Source organism: Strigops habroptila, chromosome 4 (genome assembly GCF_004027225.2).
Source record: "Strigops habroptila isolate Jane chromosome 4, bStrHab1.2.pri, whole genome shotgun sequence".
Lineage (NCBI taxonomy): Eukaryota > Metazoa > Chordata > Aves > Psittaciformes > Psittacidae > Strigops > Strigops habroptila.
In genome coordinates, this window is record NC_046358.1 from 83,015,777 (window position 1) to 83,036,417 (window position 20,641).

The following is a 20,641-nucleotide window of genomic DNA, read 5'->3' on the forward strand; positions in this document are numbered from 1 at the left end:
CTTGGAAAGGAGTCTCATGGGGTCAGAAACCACATTCAGTGGTTCTATCTTTATCTTCCCAAGCTGCAGCAGTGGTCACCGAGGTGTCCTCCTGGCCTCCAGGCTGCAGTGAGCATTTCGGGCCACGCTCCCAACTCGTGCTTTGCTGCTAATGAGGCTTTTGTGTCAGTGGGGCACCCGTCCCAGTCTGTGTGCTGGGCAAACTGGGTTTGCTGGGAGTTCTGAGCAACTGCTTCTAACCCTGAGGCAGCCAAACCTCAGCAGGAGGTAGGAGGGAATGCTGGTGGCATCCAGATGTTTCTAGGTGGCAACAGCCCTTTGCTGGTACAGTGGCTGAATTGTCTCCCTCCAAGGTTAAAAGAAGCAGGGATCCAGCTCGTCTTTATTTATAGCAACAATGTACAGTTGCCTTGGCAGAGAGGAGGGGAAGAAATGCAACTACTTCATCTTCCTGTGGTTAGGCCAAGTCTGCTGGGCAGGCTGCCCCTCCAGCCTCACGTTTGAAGTCCTGTCTACTGGATGAATTCTAAACTAGTGGCAGATCTGCCATAGCTGGTATGTGCTTTACTGCTGAAATCCCCTTGTGCTGGCCACACACAAGACATTCCTGTTATTTTAATCCAGGATAAGTGTCAGGGCTGTTAGTTCCTTTTCTTCACCAAACCTCGGTGGTCCTGCCACTTGTGTTAAGCTTTCCCTTGCCTGGAATAACGGCTGTGGCAGAAGGACTGACCCTCAGCAGGCTCCTGAACTGCCTGGCTTGCAGCAAAGGCTCTGGAGCTAAGCATGAGCAAGTTTCCTGGGGTGGTTTACTGCAGGAGGGAAGGTGACACGTCAGCTCAGCTGTCACAACAGGTAGGTCTGGTTTAAAAACTCACCCTTTGCTCCATGCTGAGGTGGAGAGGACAGGGATGGGGGTAAAGGGGCTGTTTTCCACGAAATATTAGTGATAACGGAGCTAAAGTGCTTGGTGACATCCTGGCTATTAGTGAGTCAGTGCTGGAACCACATAAGGTGGGTTTGGGGGGTCGTGAGAGGGGTCTCGGGTTGTGTGTTTTGGGGAACTGCATGAGGTGGGGGCTGTATCTGCTGACCCCCATTGCTGGTAGCTGTGGGTTACAGCTGGGGATGAGCCTTGCAAAAGTCCCCCATGCTTTGCTGCCCATCCTGACTTGTGGAGGGGCTCTGAAGTGGAGCATGGAACATTCCTCTCATCATAGAGAGGGAATTCACTTCCAAAGGGGAATGTGCACACTCTTGGTAACCTCTGACTTGGAGCTGTGGTTCAAACTAACTACAGTAACTCCCCAAGTGTAATCTCTCTCCTCAGGCCTGCTGTGTTGCACCCCTCAGCACCCTGGATGATGACACAAAGGCAAAGCAGCCCCTTGGTCCTCCATGGGTTGCCATGACCTGGACCACCACCAGGTGAGCAGCTGGACAGGACTGGCAGGAGGGACCTGAATGTCCAAAACACGAAAGGAAGAGCACAACTAACACTTAGAATGCCCTTGCGGAGAGGGAGAGAAGGTAAAGCTTCAGCTTGTAGTTTCAACCCTAGGCCTTCAGGTAACAAACCTGCAACCTCAGCCACAGATGGCATGGTGGAAGGTGTCCTAACTGAGCAGCAGCAGCATTGTGGTCATTAAACACATCCTGGTCATCATCTGGGATGGATTCTCAGAGATCATTTATAAACCTGCAGTGATCAAGAAAAGACTTCTTGAAGGAGCTCCTGCTGAGCCTGCACAAGTGTATTTGAGTTCTAGGGTGACTAATCCTCTGTGTGGATTCACACTATGCCTACTGTAAGATGATGGAAAGAGGGCTGGGATGAAGTGTGTTGTTCTGCACCTTGCAGGAATGTAAGAAACCCAAACCCCTCCTGCTTTCTCTTCCTCTGATGTTACCTGCTGTGAGGAGCTGAAGTAGAACAAAGGATTGATCTCATAGCAATGTCATTTATTTGTCATTGATGTGCACTCACAGGCAGGACATACAAGGCAGGACACATGGAAAATGCTGGGAAGTGCATGGAGGTGGCCACAGGGGTCTGGACCTTGGTTCCTACTGATAGGCTTTAGTTCAATTGTGAGTTAAAAAGGACTATTTCTGTCCTTACTGACCTACCTCTGTGCAGCCACTGCTTTTCCTAGTGGTGCTGGCTCACAGTGCTCACACGCAGCACCACGTCCTGCTGTGCTGGCTTCTGTCTGTCCAGTCCTCCCCCTGCTTTAGCTCGTGCTGGGTGAACACTGTGCTGTCAGGTAGTGCAGAGTTAAACTGAACCATGTCAATAAGGCATCACTCACACAGGGAACTGCCAGATAAAACTTAGATTTGACATCAGCTACTTTAAAAGTGGCACTGGACTTGACTTTAGCTGAACACACCAGATGATGTGACAAGCTGACAAGGAGAGGCTCTGTGAAGTTCCGCACTTCAAGCAACGTGTTCTAGATCAGAGTGGAAGGAGTGGGAAGGAGACACTGCTCACTCCTCAGCTGAGGAGTGTATTTCACAGGGGCCATGGTGTGAGGAAAGCTCAGATCAGCTTGTGTGAAGGCAAAACAGGGGGGTTTTATTTGTAGCAGACCAGTAAAGTTGAGCAAGCCTGGAGTGAGGTGAGGTGAGGTGCTGTTTTCCAGCACATGGGCCTCCCCTGCTGTGGTGTGTGCTCCCTTGAGCTGCCTCCACTGCAGCCTCAGCTCTCCCCCTTTGTCCAAGCACCCTTCTCCAGGTGAGCTTCAGGCGCTGCCTTCCAGCAAATGGGCCTGTCCTGGTGCGGGGGAAGCAGCTTCCCACTCTCCATGCAATGGTAAACTGCAGCATTTTGAGAAAGGGTTTTCCTGCAGGAGCACCTCCCGATGTCCCAACTGAAGTGCAGGGGCTCAGCCTCTCCCTGCAGTCACTGCTCCAGTGAGCTCAACTCTAAGAGGCCTTTGCTTTTCTCTCCTTTTTCGCTCTATCTGCCATTAAGCTGAAGAAGAGCCTGGGGCAGAGGTTTCGCAGGTAGACAGCCAGGGAGGGCTTCAGCCCAGCTACAAGTACTTCCTTCTTCTTCTGTCCCACTGCATTGAGCACCACCTGAGCCACCTCTGCAGCTGTCTGTCCTTCCATGGTGTTCTTGTCCGTAACTGCCAAAGGAAAGCCAAAGGAAACCCTCAGATAAGCCCATGCTTGAGTACCTCTCCTGGGAATGCTCTGTTCTAACTGTACATGGCTGCTTGGATGGTTATGGTTTTACACCAGTTGTGTGGGAGCACAGACAGGTATAAGTCATGGCCGGGCTACAAGTCAGTAGTTGCTGTCTAGGAAGGCTGAATTTTGAGGGTTACTGTTCCTACCCTGCATCCAGAGTTGTCTTTTGATACTTCAGGGCTAACCTGTCTCCCCACCAGGTGTTGCAAGCACTTGGAGCAAGTCACTCCCAGTTACTTTGGTGTAACTCAGTGAAGTGGAGATGCCTTAGATATAGGGCACAGAATCATATCTCACCTCCATAGTGAGATCCATCCGCTGTTACAGCATTGCGAGAGAGGTTTGTCTGAATGTATCCAGGGCTTATAACTGTCACATCAATGTCATACTGCTCCACCTCTGCTCGTAGACAATCAAAGAAGGCCTGGGTGGCATGCTTGGAGGCAGCATCTGGAAAACAGGGAAAGGACTATGCACTGAGGAGAAGGAGCAGGGCTGAAGGAAGATTCACTGCCCTGAATGGGTTTGTCATTGCAATGCCCCCACTTCTCAGCAAGAAGCCAGCAGTTGTTCTCCAACTTGGTTTGTCTGGGGTTTGGTTTTCTTTTAGCAACAGGTAGTGGGAGTGAGAGGCAGTTTAGGAAGGCAAAATGTAAATACTCAAGGTGGAAACTGGCTGGGGTCCTGAGCTTAACAACACAGCCAGGCCAAAGCACTACAGGGTGAACCCAAGCTGCCTCCTGCTCATGGTAAAGGAGACATGAAGCCTGGCTTGGGAAGTATCTGACAGGACAGGTTGGGGAATGCAACACCAGTGCAAGGAAGGCAGAGCTGGCACTTGCTGAGCCTACATGTGCTGAGCACTATGGACTTGCAGAGCAGGTTCAGAGCTTGGCTGCACACAAGTCAAAACCTGATCCCACAAGCAGACAAGAGTAAAGAAGTGTGGCCTAGGGCAGGATTTCCCCCTTCTTAATGGCTGAGCAACTCCTTTTGCTCACTCTCTTTCCACGTATACTTGGTCACTGCCACTGTGCCTGCCGTCACCTTAACGTGGCTGCAGGGCTGACACCAGCAGCAGGGAGCTCAGCACAGGCTGTGATCCCTGTCTGAGGACATAGGCAAGAGCTGAGCTCCATGCTCCAAGCCCCACGTGGCTCTGGAAGCTCTTCAGAACACACTTGGCACAATCATCTCCACATCACCTGCAGGAGCAGATGGCCCAGATGTTCCCCACTCTCCTGCACTCAGGATAATGCTCTATCACTCTCATGCCATCACCATTGGACTCTGCCATTTGTATGTCTGTTTCCAGTGGTTTACAGATGCTTTTATGCCAAATAATCTCCTTTCAGTTCCTCCATCTTTTATAAGGCTTTTTCCAGTAATCTCAGCAGTATTATTTCTTGTCATAACCAATGTAGCATAAAGTTTGCTGGATCAAGAGAACTGTTTAGGCTTTTGTTCTGGCATTGTTTGTACTATGGCACTTTGTAGCTTATTAAGACAAAAAGTTCCTGCTTTCTTAGAGGAGATGAACCAGGCAAACAGCAAGGATAAAATAAAGTCAAATTACAGAATTACTCAGTTTATAGGGACTCTCCAGTGTTGAGGCAGGAGAGTAACTGAAAGTGGGGAGATTGAGATGAGCTCTTAGGCAGAAGCTCTTCCCTGTGAGGGTGCTGAGGCGCTGGCACAGGGTGCCCAGAGAAGCTGTGGCTGCCCCATCCCTGGCAGTGTTCAAGGCCAGGTTGGACACAGGGGCTTGGAGCAACCTGCTCTAGTGGAAGGTGTCCCTGCCCGTGGCAGGGGGTTGGAACCAAATGAGCTTTAAGGTCCCTTCAACCCAAACCAGTCTGGGATTCTGCGATTCTATGAATATCAAGCTGTTTTCAAGACACTGAAAACATATTCTCCTTCCCCCATTCTTTAACTTTAGGACAGGGCTAAGATTTAGTATTTGAGAGTGCCCTCCTCCACAGCTGTCAGTGCTTTGTGACAACACTGAGAAGGATGCACAGCTCTGCTTTCCTTGCATGCAGCCAGCTCTACACAGCTAAAAGTAGAAGCAGCAGCCAAGTATTCATTCAGTCTGGTGCCCCAAATATGTCTTCCCCATCTTCTATGGAGGTACTTACACGCGGATCTGAAAGGAATGCTTATTTTGCCTTGCACACTGCTGATGGCCACAATGTGGCCTTGTCTCCTCTTGATCATGGAGGGGAGAAGTGCTAGCAAAAGACAGAAAAGACCCATTGAGAATCCCAGTGCTGCCATCACTGCTGTCAAGAATCAATGCTTTCAGGGTGTTCAACGATGCCCAAATGAATTACAAGATCCTTGTTCAGTGCAGGGGCTGGGCAAGGGATAGTGCTTAGGATGCCTCCAACTGATGCTGCCGTCTGGCTGGGATGCTCACCTCTGAGGAGACTCCTTGTGCCACACAGGCTGTCACAGTTACTGTGATCTCCCACAGGCAGAGTCAGCACAATGCTCTTTTCTGCCACCAGTGCATTTCCTGCTGCTGACACCCTCCAGGCTGAACTTTGTGTGTAACCAAAGAAGCTTCCCAAGGAAAGCTACAGCTTCACCTAGAAGCCATTCTGCCTGCTTGAGTGTTTTATCAGCACAGGCAGGCTAACCATGTCTCCCTTCATAAGCTCCTGCCAGACCAGAGTCAGGAGATGCTTTATACAAGATAGTATCTCTCATCAGGTACTTCCCATGCAGCTATGCCCAAGCACCTCTTTTAGGCTTGCCCATAAAACAAGACTTTCCTCCCCTCTTGGACTGTATCAAATACAGTTACAGAGGTTAAGCTGTGCTTAGTTGTGTTGCCCTGCAGAAGGTATTGGCTAAATCCACTGTCCCCCTGTAAATGTGATCACAGGTACCTTTGGTGAGTGCTATAGGACCAAAATAATTTGTTTCCATCACTTTCTTATCCACATCCAGTACTGTGTCCACAATTGTGCCTCGGAAACTGATGCCTGCATTGTTGATCAGTATGTCCACGTGCCCCAGGTACTTCAGGATCTCTTCAGCAGCATTTAGCACAGTTTTAGTGTCCGAGAGGTCGAATACCACGGTGTGAGGTTTGTGTGTCTGTGAACAAACAAAAGGTAGCAAAGGACTAGTTGAGGCTGTGCTGAGTGTGCCGAGTGTTCAGGCTCACGATGGCATCTCCCAGCTCTGCAAACACAGAAGTCGGGCCACCCAAACCTTGTGCAGCAGTTCCATTGGGTAGGAACACATGACAGGAGCAGGTTGTGCTCTCATCTTTCTTTGCTCCTGTTCCATATAGAGCTTAGGAATGGGGCAAGTGAGATCTTCCTCACGTACTAAAGCTCCTTATTGTCTTATTGCAGAAAATGCAGCTGAAAAAGTCAAAACCCCAACCCATGTGTCTTCTACAGCAGCCAGCAATACCCTTCTTAGCCTCTGTCAGCAGAACTAGACATCAAGAATAAAAGCCAACAGAAGGAAAGTCACTTCCCAGATTCAGTCTAGGACATACAGATGCAAAGGCTCAGGGCACTGTGCACTTGCACCTCCATTCCAAGGCAAGGAGTCCTTCAGATGGCTTGTTTTTGTCGGGGTTTTACAAGATGTGACATGTCAGCCCAGTGTACTCCTAGAGCAGGATCTATCCCTAACCACAGAGTTGTATTTTTCCTATTGCTCACCAGAACAAGCCACAAGCCATTCTGTACCACCACGAGCAGCAGCCTCTCCTCCCACACTTACCTTCTTGCGGTGGTTGGTCACAGTGGAAAGCTGCTGAACCACGTCTTGGAGTTTCTCACTGTCTCTGCCACAGAGCACCAGCTTGCAGCCAGCTGCATGGAAAGCTTTGGCACATTCTTTAGGGGGAAGCAAGGAAGAGAGCAAAGTAGACATTTGAATGACAGGCAAACAGCAGGTCCACATCATAGTGGGTGATAGGCTAAAAGTTCTTTTAGCTGGTAAGGGTCTAAGGTGACTTTGTTACTCCTAATGAGGAATTAGAGTGATGTGATTTACAGTGAAGGTGCAAGATGCCATTTTCTGTGACTGACAGACACGTGACAGCAGTGCAGCAGCTGCTGTGCTCACAGTTACCGTGCTGGTTATGCAGTTACTGTGCTGTTCACACATCCTCCCCCATCAGCTGGTCAAATTTGCCTGTGCCTCTTAAGAGGGACACAGTTCCCTTGTGTGTCATCTAATGCAGCAGAGCCTGGTCTTAGGAGATTTAGGTTTTAGTGATCACCTCCAAAGGTTCTGGAAGCCTTGGAGCTAATGCCTTCATCAGGGTGATCATGAGAGCATGGCTGGAGAAGGGATGCCGTGTCCTCCTTTCAGTGGACAAGCTGCTGAGGCAATTGCATGTTCTACCCTATCCCTCTGTGACCCAGTGAGACAAATCACTTGTGCAAGGGATGACAGTGGATGTAAAAAGGGTGTTTAAGAACACACAGTTATTAGAGGTGTTCTGGTGTATTAATAACTGGGAGTGAGGGGAATAGTGGAAGATCTTGCCACTGAGTCAGTAAGGGAGGAAACTTCCCTGTATGACGGTGGAAATCCATACACCCAACAACACACAGTGCTGCATCTACCCAGCCTACCACAGCTGGAAGATACTCATTCTGTCCTCCTTGATGTGAAATACAGCTGGAAGATACTCATTCTATCTCTTCTTGATGTGAAATACAAATTCTTTTAGCATTCCCAGCTCTTTGGTTGTGACAGGCAAGGCCTATTCCATCTCCTTTGGCCATTTAGTTACTGAATCCCCCTATCCTTCAGGATAAACCCACATGCAAAGACAGCATCAATTTAAGCTCTAGTTGTTCTATCAATGTACTCATCCTAATGAAAGGCCTTGATAGCAGAGAGCACTTTGTCTTCTCTTCAAGCAGCTTTTAAAGCAATTCTAAAAAGCAGAATTAAAGAATGTATCCACTCAAACCAAGAATCCATTTTCTTAATCACTGCTGTTAATATTGCCAAGAGTTTGAATTTTGAATAGATGGGTTTAAACTAAAACAGGGGAAATTCAGGTTAGATATAAGGCAGAAGCTCTTCCCTGTGAGGGTGCTGAGGCACTGGCACAGGGTGCCCAAAGAAGTGGTAAATGCTCCATCCCTGGCAGTGTTCAAAGCCAGGTTGGACAGAGCCTTGGGCAACATGGTCTAGTGTGAGGTGTCCCTGCCCATGGCAGGGGGTTGGAACTGGATGATCTTAAGGTCCTTTCCAACCCAAACCATTCTATGGTTCTATTACTCACTGGTGTTAATATTATCAAGAGTTAGAATTTAGAATGGATGGATTCATACCACAAGAGAGAGGTACCTTCACATGAGGGTGAGGGACAGGGAGAAGGAATGGGAACAGAGGGTATCTGGAAATACAACAGACATGAACACAGAACACCAGTTCAGGGGAGCTTTAGGAAAACAATTTGACTTCCTGGCTTTTCCAGGATTTAGAGAAAAGCCCCTGACAGCACAAGAGCGGCATAACTTGTTCCTTGCTTTGATGACCTTTAGTTTATACAGCATGATGAAAACTGTCCTTCAATTTTAAGACTTTCTTGCATCAAAGCTTGTGCTGGCTGTAGTTCTACCTGTGCAAGGTATGCCTCAAAATTCCGAGCAACAGGAACTTCCTGCCCATTACTGTTCTACTCCAGTGCCCCTTCCACAAACCTCATCTTGTCCTGCCCTTGGTGCCCTTCTGTGTGCACTTACCTTTTCCCAGGCCCGAGGTAGCCCCTGTGATCACCACCACTGCCTCCTGCAGGTACGCTCGCATCCGCATCCACTGCAGCAGGCGAAAAAGGGCGAAGATCCCCACGCTGCCAAAAAGCAGTGGGATGATGACTGTGCTTGTGAAATCCATGAGTCTTCCTTTCTGAACCGTCTTCCTAGAGCCACAGGATGAAAGGAAACAGACTATTTCACCAGCAAGAAAATCAGCAGAGGCTTCAAAACTAGGGAAGTCTTTTTCCTTAACTCTGATCATCAATAAACCAGATCGCACACAGAGGTATCTTCAACTGATTTCCTCATCTCTTCCTTTAGACTCTCCAAAGCTCACATCAGTACCCAATTATAAGCATTGAAATGCTCATCTGAACATCCCGGAAGGACACTTGGAGTTGGACTTCTCAGCTGTCATGGAACAGAGTTGGCTTCAGAGATGCTGTTCCCACGTTCTGCTCTAGGTTCACTCTCCTGTATTTAGAGTGAAAGCTCCTCTGGGCTGGGATCTGCCTTTGCATCCTTCTGACTGTAATAAAACCTCTTGGATTTCTCTGGAACAGCCAGTACCACAGTATCTATATCCCAGAGACCAGTTACTGCCTGTCATCCCAGATGGATAGAAACCAGGCTGGCTTCTGGAGGCTCAGAGTAAGTTTTCTCTCTAGCATGTTATTTGCTTCCTGCACTGGAATCTGTGCTTCCATCTTCAGTGTCTTTTACCACCTGTTAGTAGAGACAAGTTGTCTGCTTTAAATGAACCACATGTCCATTCTAGCAGGGTAAAGCCCAAGATCGTGCTCTTATGCCAACAGTAATCATGCAGTTTAACTGTATTCTGATGTACTGAAACTAAACCTGTGAATGAAACCCAAGCTCAAGGTAGCTATGAGACCTTGAGCTCATCCTGGAATTGGATTCTGATACCAATGCATAACCCTAATCTCCTTGCTAAGCCATTGCCTTCATGGGAGTAGTTTATGTTACAGCTTACTCCATGGATAAAGTGATACTTCTGCTGTAAAAAAGGCCCCTCACTTGCCCGCTGTATCCACCCCCAAGCTTTTATGCTTGATGTCCCTTCCTGGGATCTATACAACTTCTGGGTCACACTTAAAGTGAAAACCAAGTGTGAGTATATCACCACCTTCCCCGTTGTGCAGAGATCAGCACAAGAAGCAGAAAACAAGAGGTAACTAATAATGCTAAGCCAGAATTCAGTGTCACTAAGCAGGACTGAACTTGTAGAGAGCTGAGAAGATGACAGAGGTGCTACATGCCATGGAACAGAACTAATGTGGAAAATACCAGGCTCTTCCAGATTTCCATCAGGGGCTTGGGCAGAATTCCTTAAGTAGCTGCTCAGTGAGCAGACCAGCTTGCTGAAACAGTAGTGAACTGTATAGAATAAGTATTTCTGGAGGGATAGCTGGAACACAATAAAATAACACCTAAAGATAGCTGAGCTGGCTCGAAATAAACTTGACAAGGTCTAAAAATAAACCCCTCAAGTTAGTACACAGCTCTTCTCAAGGAACTGTGGAGCTCCCCATTCCTCAGCCAACTCATTGTGTAATACACTGTGCATAATGCAACAAGACATCCAGGCCACGATCTCCCTCGGGCAGAGGGAGGGTGCCCAAAGTGGGAAATCAGGAACCCAGCTGGGATTAAACTCATTCTGTTGCAAAGCAATGCATGAGCCCAGCACCCAGTTACTCAGAGCAGCATCTCATCCCTCTTTGTGCTCTACACAGGGTATTTAGCACTGATTTACAGCAGAGCTGATTTAGCACAAGAGTGTGTAGCACCCCTAAAATACTTCCTGGGAAAGAGCTGTTTTGGCCACAAGGCCACTGGCCTCTTTAGGCTGCATAAGAAGAAGGTTCTGCTTTCTGGCTCATGTTCAGTTACAGCAGCTGCTCTCTTTATGTTGTCCCTTTCTTTCTGCTCTCAAAGGTCTCTTGAGAGTCAGGAGGTGAGATGTGGGCAGGGAGAGCAGGTGCTGTGCTGACACTGAGATGTGAGGCTCACAGGACATTTTGGGATCAAAACTCTTCAGCTCCCACTTAGGACTTCTCATTATTTCCAGAGTGGGAGCTGACAGATGCAGTGGAACTTCCTTTATGAGCCCTGGTCCAAGCTGAGGTATTTAAAAGATCTGGCCCCGAGCAGCTTTGCTTCTGATTTCAGTAGATAGTGGAAAGCAGATGAAAAGGTAACTGGGAAGAAGGGGCTTTTCTGACACCTTTTGTAGCTAAAGCACACTAGGAGATAGGAGGGAGTCCCATGTTTGATTCCAGCCTGGTTCTTTCATGTTCTTAGGCAAAAATAAAGGTTGGCTGTGCAAGGACTAAACTCTCTGCCACAGGGGCTGGTGGCAAAGAGTCCCCCCAAGCCTACCAACTAAAAGCTGTGTTTTGGTGCCTCATCAGCATGAACCAGTTATGCCTGGTTGACTTATTCCTGAATCACATCAGTTATTATTCATGCACTTTCTATGCAAAGAAGGTCTCTTTGATCCTTTCTCATTTGAAAACCACTTTCCAAGCTTTTTATTGGTTTTCTTTTTCTCCTTCCCCCTTCCCTTCTTCTCTGTATTATAGATACAAAGTGGGAAAATCACCCAGTCCCAGTCTGAGCCCCCACTATCACCTTTGTTCAAACATTTGGGTATTCATGCTGAAAAACATTGTTATTAATTCTTAACAGATCATGTTTCTGACACCAGTTTATCAGCAGGAGATGCCACTGCTCATAACTGCTTCAAATAAAGTCCTGTAATTCTCAGTTCCCCATCCCAAAAGGCAGGGTTGGAACACAGACGTAATCAGAGAGCAGAAATAATGTATAGCAAATACTGTAAGCAAACAGAGGTGATTGGAAACTCTTGGAAAGGCTTACCTTAAGATAAATCATACATATCCAGTTAAAACCCCCCAGCTTTCATCTGAAACCAAAATCTGGATGTTATCCCATAAACCCCAGGACAATGATTTCTGAAGGATCTTAGTTAAAAAGGTCAAGAGTGCACTAAAGGCAGCAAAGATGAGACCAAGTCCTAAAAGAAACTAACCCCCTGCTACACAACAGCTATTCTCCTTTAGCTCCAGCCACCTAAAATCACATTGTCCTTTACGTGACAAATGGCAGCAACTGGGAGGCTATTTTCAGCAATCAAAAGGTGTCATTTCAAAGATGAGGGGCTAAAAGGAAGGGAAAAGGATCATTTTTTCTTAAGGAAGCCCTTGTCCAGAAGCAGAGCAGCTCTAAGCTGGATTAGCCACCGACTTTAGGCTGAAGAAAGCACAATATCCTACCTTTGAAAAGCACTCACTTGCCAGTGCCTCTGAGATGGTGTCTCCCTCCGGGCTTTTAACAGCACAGCCCTGACTTAAATTTGGAAGTGGCAGCATTCCAAGCAAATGTGCTCTGCCCAATGCCAGCCCAGCCAAGAGCTGCCTCTAAAAACAAACCTGAGGAGTACAGTCTGTGACCTTTCAAATGGGGGGGAATTTAACCCCCAGGCTGAAGAGAGAGAAGTGAATTCAGAATGATACAAAACTCCTGACGACCCTCTGGTTATTTCTAGCATGAAATAATTTGTGGTGTTGAATCCAGAGCATCCCTAAAGACCAATACTTCTCTTTTAGATGGAAGAAAATAAAGGCAACTTATGACGCAGTATCTATGCTCTATCGCTGTGATTAGTTTTGGTGTTACAGAGCACGTGCTGCAATGGGTATTGTGCTACTTAAACCAGACTTCTAATTTCTTCCCTTAGGATTCTTGAGAACTTTGAGCACAACTGAACACAAGGTGAGTTTCTCACATGTATCAGGGAAATGGCCATTCCCTCCAGCAGACCAAATTCACTGAATCCCTTAGAAGTATTTGACAGGGAGGAAAATGAGCGTTCCTTGTGGTTTATATCAGCTAAACAGTTTTACTGACCCAACTGCTTTGGAAGGAAACTGAAATCAAACTTCTAGATATCTAAACCAGAGGAAAAAAGTCACATAGCTGACAATTCAAATTTGCTGACAATTTCTCTGATGTACAAACCCCCAAAATGGGAAGTTCAACCCCCAAAACCTCATTCAAACCCCAATGAGAACAATGAGATCACATTAATTCAGATGGCTGAATTACCACCGTGCACTTCCATATTCACATCATCAGCTTTCACTCCACACTTTATAAGCAGAAAATAATGTAAAAAGCACAGTGAGGTCACCAGAAACCAGTAGAAGTCCAAAGAATGCCCATAGGAACCGGACAGAGCCCACTGCAACACAGCCACATCAAACACAAAACAGAGAAGGGGTTCAGGAGAAGGAACACAATAAACTGATCAGAATGGCAACTGTTGTTGAGGGCACCACACAAGTGCTGGTAGATCTGGTTGTAAGTAGCTGGCAACAACGACTCGGTGTTAGAGGTTTGCTGGGAGTGGGTAAATATTGGTTATAATACTTGGAATTAACTTTTTCTAGTGTAATTTGACCATCTCAGAAGCATCACTTGAAGCATCACTTACACACCCCATCTGCTGTATCTCACTTGTCATTCAAAGGCATCCTGCTTATGTTTTGACATATTACCATGCAAAGCAACCTCATCTCATGGCATAGAAAGAGAGAAAAAGCATGTTTCCAGCACCCAAACCCACACCTGGACTTGAGAACTTATCATCTCTAAACCTCCCTCTCACTTGTATTCAGTTACAAGCTTCATTTCCAACCCTCCACCCGAAACCCCACTATTGCTGTTTGGGGGACAAAGAAAGAGTCTTAAAGAAGCTCTTCCCTGTGAGGGTGCTGAGGCGCTGGCCCAGGGTGCCCAGAGAAGCTGTGGCTGCCCCATCCCTGGCAGTGTTCAAGGCCAGGTTGGACACAGGGGCTTGGAGCAACCTGCTCTAGTGGAAGGTGTCCCTCCCCGTGGCAGGGGTTGGGACTGGATGGGCTTTAAGCTCCCTTCAACCCAAACCCGTCTGGGATCTGCCCCCTCGGCACCTCCCCGGGAGGTCACCTCCATGCGGGCGGGGCCCGGGCCGGGGCTGAGGGGAGGCCGCGGGGGCTCCGGGCCCTACCTGGCCGCCGCCGTCACCATGGCCGTCACCGTGTCCAATGACAGGCGGCTCCGCCCCGGCGCGCCCCGCCGGCGGTCCGTCCGCCTGTGCTGCCCGGGCGGGGAGCGGCGCTCCGGGGCCCCGGGTTCCTCCAGCGGGACCGGCCCGCCGCGGCGGTGAGGTCGAGGGTCTGCAGCGGCAGCGCGGGGCTCCGGCCGTTCCTGTGGGTACTGCTGCTCCCACGGTGCTCCCCGGCCGGTGGGTTTGGTGAAGGGGGCAGGGAGGGCCCGGGCTGCTGTCACCGGGCGAGGGAAGGGCAGACGGGGTGGTAGAAGGGAAAAGCCGGGTGGGTGGAAGGGTTGAAGGGACCTTAAAGCTCATCCAGCTCCAACTCCCTGCCACGGGCAGGGGCACCTTCCACTAGAGCAGGTTGCTCCAAGCCCCTGTGTCCAACCTGGCCTTGAACACTGCCAGGGATGGGGCAGCCACAGCTTCTCTGGGCACCCTGTGCCAGCGCCTCAGCACCCTCACAGGAAGAACTTGTGCTTAAGAGCTCATGTCAGTCTCCCCTCTGGCAGGTTAAAGCCATTCCCCTTGTCCTGTCCCTACAGGCCCTTGTCCAAAGCCCCTCTCTAGGTTTCCTGTAGCCCCTTTAGGCACTGGAGCTGCTCTAAGGTCTCCCCTTAAGGAGCCTTCTCTTCTCCAGGCTGACCCAGCCCAGCTCTCTCAGCCTGGCTCCAGAGCAGAGCTGCTCCAGCCCTCACAGCATCTCCTCTGGACTTGCTCCAACAGCTCCACATCCTCCTGATGCTGAGGACCCCAGAGCTCCCAACATATCTCTGCATGAAAGCTGAAGATGGAGAAATTCCTTGTAACAGGACTGTGGGCAGTGCGTGGCTGTGAGGAACAACAGAAAGAGAAAAAGCAGCATTTTCAAAGCCGTGATCAGGGGAAATCCAGTTTCTCTGTTTCCTAGATGAGTTCTGTGAGTGCTGCAGCAGTGCTATGGGAGCATCTCAGTTTGTCTGTGAAGAAACGGAGCCTGAATGTGCTGCATGTCCTGCAGCTTTACATCTCCTCATTGAGGTAATGGTGTTGATAAGGGGCAATAGAGCGTGGCCAGGCTGTAGCACAAACCTGACCAGACCTTTGGAAGCCTGAGGTTTCAGTGATCCCAAAAGCCTAAATGGAGTCAGTGGTGTCAGGAGCTTTTGCCCTGAGGAAGGAGAGGGTGCACAGCTTCATCCCAGCACTGGGAGCTTTTCCTCCTCTTTGTTATGGTGTGTGTTAACCCTAAGATCCATTTACAGAGGGAGTTGGGAATACTTTGGCAGGAAAGGCAGTTAATCCAAGATGTCTTTCCCTGTGGAAAGCAGTGAGGTAACGGATAGCTTTTCATGACAGTTATTTGAAAGGCATTTTAATCATCATTTTTAATGAATTCTGAAATGAATTCACAGCTTCAGTGTAAGTTTTCCATTCGTAAGGGATCAATATTTCAGGAAAAAAGGAGAAAAGAATTCAAGGTCCTCCTAAAACCTCACATTCCAAAGGGTATGATGGGAATGCACTTCTCTGGCTTCAGGGCCAGCTTGAAATGAAAGAATAAGTTTATTTGCACAAATTATATATTGAAAGAAGGTGGTTTATGCCATGGCAGCTTTACTGGCAGCTGTGGTCAGTTCAGTCTTACGAAAATCAGAACTAGAAAAAGCCATTTCAGACCATTTTCCCCACCAAAGCAGCGGGATGAGCTGTATCCTAAGGGAATCTTCTTCTTACAGGCCAGCAGTTGCCTGAGAGCTCCTGTGGTCATTACCTGGTATGTGCCAGCCTGTTTATTCTAACAGGGAATAGTCTGTCACCACACTGGCAGGTGCTGGCAGAGCTGATGGAAACCACGTGCCCTGCAGTGATCGTACGAGTAGCGAGTCACAGAGCAAAGGGTTACACTGGGATTGCAATTAGAGAAGGGAATTCATTGAACTAGGGCTTGACTTTGTTGCTCTGACTGGGATTCTGTTTTCTTAGGTTAACCCAGTGTAATTAGCAACAAATTCAGCTTAGATTTAAACCTGGTGAGTGACACATTGTACATTGAACTCATTCACATTGACATGTTTTTGTTCTTGGAAGCTTTAGGGAGAATCTATCTCCCTAATGGACTTTTGCTTTGGAGACCACACAGGCCCAACTGGTAAATATTGGTATAGTCTTCTACAACTATGCCTGGTTTTGTTAGCACTTAATCTCTCCTCTCTTCTTTCTCACTGTGTCAGGCCAGAACTGCAAAGGGCTGGAATCCTTTTAGCAGTTTAACACTTCCTTGGCAAACATCCTGCTGTTCCATCGCTGCCCTCCTGAAGTGTAGGAGGTCTTTTGAGGGGAAAAAACCCCCTCCAAACCCACAGAACTATTTGCACTTGTGTTTGGTGACATCTGCTTTACTGCAAGCATCACTGAGTGCTCATCTACAGCCTTTTAACCCTATTCTCTAGGGCAACAATTTTGTGCTCTAGTTCTTTCAGGCTCTTATTTATCACCTTTTCTTCAAGGAGGAGGAGATGTAGCTTCTTCCTTAAGAAAAGCTTTGGATGCTTACCCTAAGAGCAAAGATCTGTGCAGAAACCTCCACTGGGTAACCAAAACCTTCCCCAGGGAAAACATCCTTGAACTAGTTTGAACTGAAAGCTCCCAATTTCACAGTGCCTTTAGCTAGAAAACATAAATGTTCAAAGGGTTGTGGCTTGATTAAAGATTCTCTTGTCTCAAAAGCACAAACTCTCCTCCTCCCCTCCCTGCTTGCATGGATTTGGTTTATAGCAGTGAGTGAAAAGAGAATAAGGGATAGAAACAGAGATCTGTGGTGGAAAACAGAAGGGCTTTGGGGGGCTTTTTCCCTTCTTTGCCCCTGCAGCTCTTTGTAGATAATCATCTATATCCCTTGCAGGCAGTGGATCAAGAAGATGATCATGATTTTTGCTCCACTTATAGTTCTGGTTTGGAACTGGGCTCTGACTCAAGGACATCAAACTCCTTTAAGAGAACTCTTGCTGGAGCCCTGGTTGCTCCTTCTCTGAGCTCTTCTCTCTGCTGTATGTTCAGTTCACTTCACTCGCTGGGGTTTTTCATCACCTGAATCTGTTTTGGGGTTTTTTTAGTTAGTTTCTCTAAGGTTTGGTTCCAGTTGTTTGTAATTAGTGTCTCCTCCAGCCCCTGCACTGCAGCATTTCCAGGCTCAGTATGACAACAGTGTAGATAGACTTAGTGAAACTGCATTTCTGATGTCTGATCATGCTGCAAATCCCCAATCATTGCAGTTAACCCAAAATCAGGGGAAGAGGGAGCAATAGCCTCTCTATAGATGTTCAAACATACACCACAGCCATTTTAACTGTATCTCCTCCTCTGGGGGAGATGATGTTTTGTCACACACAGAAATGGAGATGTCGCAAAGCTGAGGTACCATTTCCATAAAGATACTAATTATGGTTGTTTTAATTGCTGAGGGGACAGCTCAGGCCCTGTTTATACAAGTATCTTCTACCTGCAGCTTCACTGATCTCAGGATATCCAACCCTATCCTTCTCTGCTGCCTTCCCTTGATGGTTTAGCAGGTAAGGTCTGAGGACTGGGCCCCCAAGAGCTGTAAAGCAGCAAGAAGAAGTGTATATCCTGCCCCTCTTCTGGGTTTATGTGGGTTAGGAAAGAGTTAAATGACAACAGAGGGAGAGGCTGTGCTATTGTTCAGGCATCCCTGGGTCCAGGGTGGCTGATCTCTATTCCCGGATCTGCCTCTGGCTTCCTGCATGACCTTGGACCGGTCACTTACCTTTTCTTTTCCTTAGCTCCCAAATTATAACATGGAAATCATTCTTCTTCCTGTAGTGCCTCATTCCCTGTGGGTTTCAGGAGTAGCTGAGATTCTCTGCTGGGAGATGATGGGAGGAGGAGAAAACATTTCCACTGCAGACATATTTACGCAGGGGGTAGCAATTTTGGGGCCTGTCCTTGTTCATTCAGAGCTCGGGCTGTGCATATGGTGATACTGGGGTTTATTTTAGTAGGCAAACCTGTGGTGAAAGTCACATTCCATTTGTGCTTGCTGCAGCAGCCCCAGAGAGCAATGCCAGCTGCAGTGATCCCTTTCTTCACTAGATGGTGCTTTTGATCAAAGGTTTGAATAACCGCAGTTCTTTTCCGCGCAGAATTCCCTAATTTTCCTTCCCCAGTCTCCATTCCTTCCCCTTCTTCTTTCTGTGCTTTAACACTACGGGGGACACTTCATGATGCTGGCTATTGAGCAAGGCTAATCTGGTGGTAGCACAGGCTCCCAGGCACCCGCACCCACCAGCCAAGCTTGTCTTCTGGGCTCTGGGTTTTGAAGCGTGTATCAGTGCTGCTGGGCTGTGGCAGAGCATTGAATTCTTTCCGTGTTTTCTATTCCCATAAGGAAAAGGCTTCAAAGAGCAGGTCCCCTCCCCCTCTCTGCTGGTGAAGGGCATTTAGGGAAGCTGGGAAAAGAAAACCCAGCTCTGATAGATGCATTTATTTAACAAACCACTGCTTTTCTCTACCTTAGCTGAAGATTGGTTGTTTCTTTTTGAAGGGAATTGCTGTTTTTAGATCCATCTTTGTATTCAGGAGACAGTTACCTAGCCAAGGTCATTGCTGCTGCATGCCAGCATCCTGCAGCGAGTCAGCCTCCTCTTCCTTGAATGAGCACCAATTTCACTGAGGTTTCCCCAAGCGAAGAATGGGAATAGGCTTGAATCTGCCAGTGCAAGGTCCAAAGCCAGTGCTGGGTAAGGAAAGCCAGAAAAACAGCCTTGTCTTTGAGAAAGGCAGCAGAGGAGATGAATGAAATTGTAATCAAACATTTCCTGTGCAGACATGCACAGGGATGGGTTCCGAGGATAACCATCCTGTGCTGGGCCTGCCCTGAGGCTCTCCTTGCCCCTCTGGCACTCATCTGCAGGGATGAATAGTGTGTTCACATCCCTGCAGCCTTCATGCCTTGCAAGCTGCAAACCTGCACCCAGAGACTCCCATTGGGAAGGCTGCGAGGTTACATCCCTTACAGCTCCCTCCCCATGGAATTTCACCACCGTTAATGAATGGGGCTGGATTGCTGCTCTGAGGTCAATCAGCCATGCACAGATTTATTAGTCTTGAGGCCAGAAGAGATGCTGCTGCTGCCTCTGGCACTGCACCAGTGACAGCAGTTCCATGTGTGTGCTGACAAGCCCACAAGGCCAGTGCCCTCACGTGCTGCATGTTACAACAGTGACGTCCCCACAGCAGGGACAGGAGCAATGCTAAACTGCAGCATGACACAAAACTCCTCTCGGGACTGGGAGCTGACAGTGATTTCTTTGTCATTCCCCTGTTGTCACCATCCCACTGCACATACATTTGTTCATCATTAGTAAGATATTGCTGATGACTAAACCTTGGGTCTGCATCACAGAGAAACCATTTGAAGGAGCAGCCCAGAACGGCGGGGTTCAAACTGGGAAGAAGTGGGGACAGTGCTTTTCCTCACATCTATTAGATCTGGAGAGCAAACCACTCTCCCAGTCCCTCCTGGCTGAGAGGGAATTGCATCACTAGTGTGTGCAGATATATTTTTTCCCCCTGAAATGTGCTTGTTTTATTGTTTTCCCCCCACTGGAATTTGCCAGCGTGTCCCAACTGATGTGGCTCTGCAGTTTAAAAGCAACATACCTGTGTGGGGGAGAGAATGAGTGGTTTTCACTTTGCAATCTGGCTCTTCCCTCTCTCCCTTTTCCCCACATCCCCATGTGTTATGGAGCCAGCTGCTCCCAGAATAGTTTGGGAATGAAATGTCACCGTTTGAAACTGGTGAGTCACACTCTTTTTTATGGGGGGGGGGGAAGAGTTGAATATGAAATCTTGTGGTGTGGCAGAGCATCTCCTGGTGAGTATAGAGAGGTTTTTAAACCACAGACTCCCTCCTGATGGAGTTGAGGGGTTGGAATAAAGGCTGCTGGGTGTGTCTGTGCTGCTTTTAACAGGAGGATCTCAAAACCCTCTCTTCAAACTCAAATTAGCTTCCCTAACATGCCCACTGCAGCTGGATCCTCGTGTCTCCTCCGGCAGGACTGGGTTGTATCTGTCTGGCAACACACCTACAGTGACTCTGGTAATTAAGTCTCCCCGCACTGTTGTGAGGTGTAATTACAGTGAGACCTGACTTCAGCAACCACTCCAGGGACTAAAACATTCTTTGCCAGAGCAGGGAGGAGCAGAACGTTACTGAGTACACTTTTGGGATGTCTTAGGGGAAGTTTATTAAAGAAAGGGGGTTATTAATCTGTTTTCTTCTTGGTGTATCTCAATAGTAGGATGATGCCTTTAATATTCTAAGTGTTAACAGAATCAGAGGGTTGGGGTTTTTTCCTTCCTATTTGAGATCTTTTGTCTTTTAACAGAGATTGCTATTAAAAAGTGTCGGTGCAAACGGTGGCAATGGGCTTGTGAAATGAAGTATTGTTTATTAGAAGCTGGGTAACTGTCCCTCCTTGCCCAACCCCTGTCCAGTGGTAACTATTTGTAGTGAAAGGGCAACATTGAGGATTCCTGCTCTAAGGTATTAAAA

The 20,641-nt window shown here is 48.0% G+C and overlaps 1 protein-coding gene across 2 annotated transcripts; it reads right to left on the reverse strand.

The window, feature by feature from the left end:
- Positions 1-1,941: 1,941 nt before the first annotated feature.
- Positions 1,942-14,083, reverse strand: DHRS7B (dehydrogenase/reductase 7B). 2 transcript variants are annotated; one of them, XM_030485115.1, is made up of 7 exons: positions 14,041-14,083; positions 8,937-9,112; positions 6,949-7,064; positions 6,096-6,306; positions 5,340-5,432; positions 3,499-3,651; positions 1,942-3,137 (listed from the first exon to the last, which is right to left on the reverse strand). In XM_030485115.1, exons 1-7 carry the CDS (start codon positions 14,058-14,060, stop codon positions 2,932-2,934), a joined length of 975 nt encoding a protein of 324 aa, XP_030340975.1. In that variant the 5' UTR covers positions 14,061-14,083; the 3' UTR covers positions 1,942-2,931. The 2 variants fall into 2 exon arrangements, with proteins under 2 accessions (XP_030340975.1, XP_030340974.1); XM_030485114.1 differs by lacking the exon at positions 14,041-14,083 and having other exon boundaries at positions 8,937-12,989.
- Positions 14,084-20,641: the final 6,558 nt, after the last annotated feature.

Coding starts and splice junctions, on each gene's coding strand:
- DHRS7B (XM_030485114.1), bottom strand. CDS start 9,210: ATGATCAGAGTTAAGGAAAAAGACTTCCCTAGTTTTGAAGCCTCTGCT. Junction 7,065..8,936: donor TACCTCGGGCCTGGGAAAAG/GTAAGTGCACAC, acceptor TTCCCCCTAAAG/AATGTGCCAAAGCTTTCCAT. Junction 3,138..3,498: donor GGATGGATCTCACTATGGAG/GTGAGATATGAT, acceptor TTCCTTTGGCAG/TTACGGACAAGAACACCATG.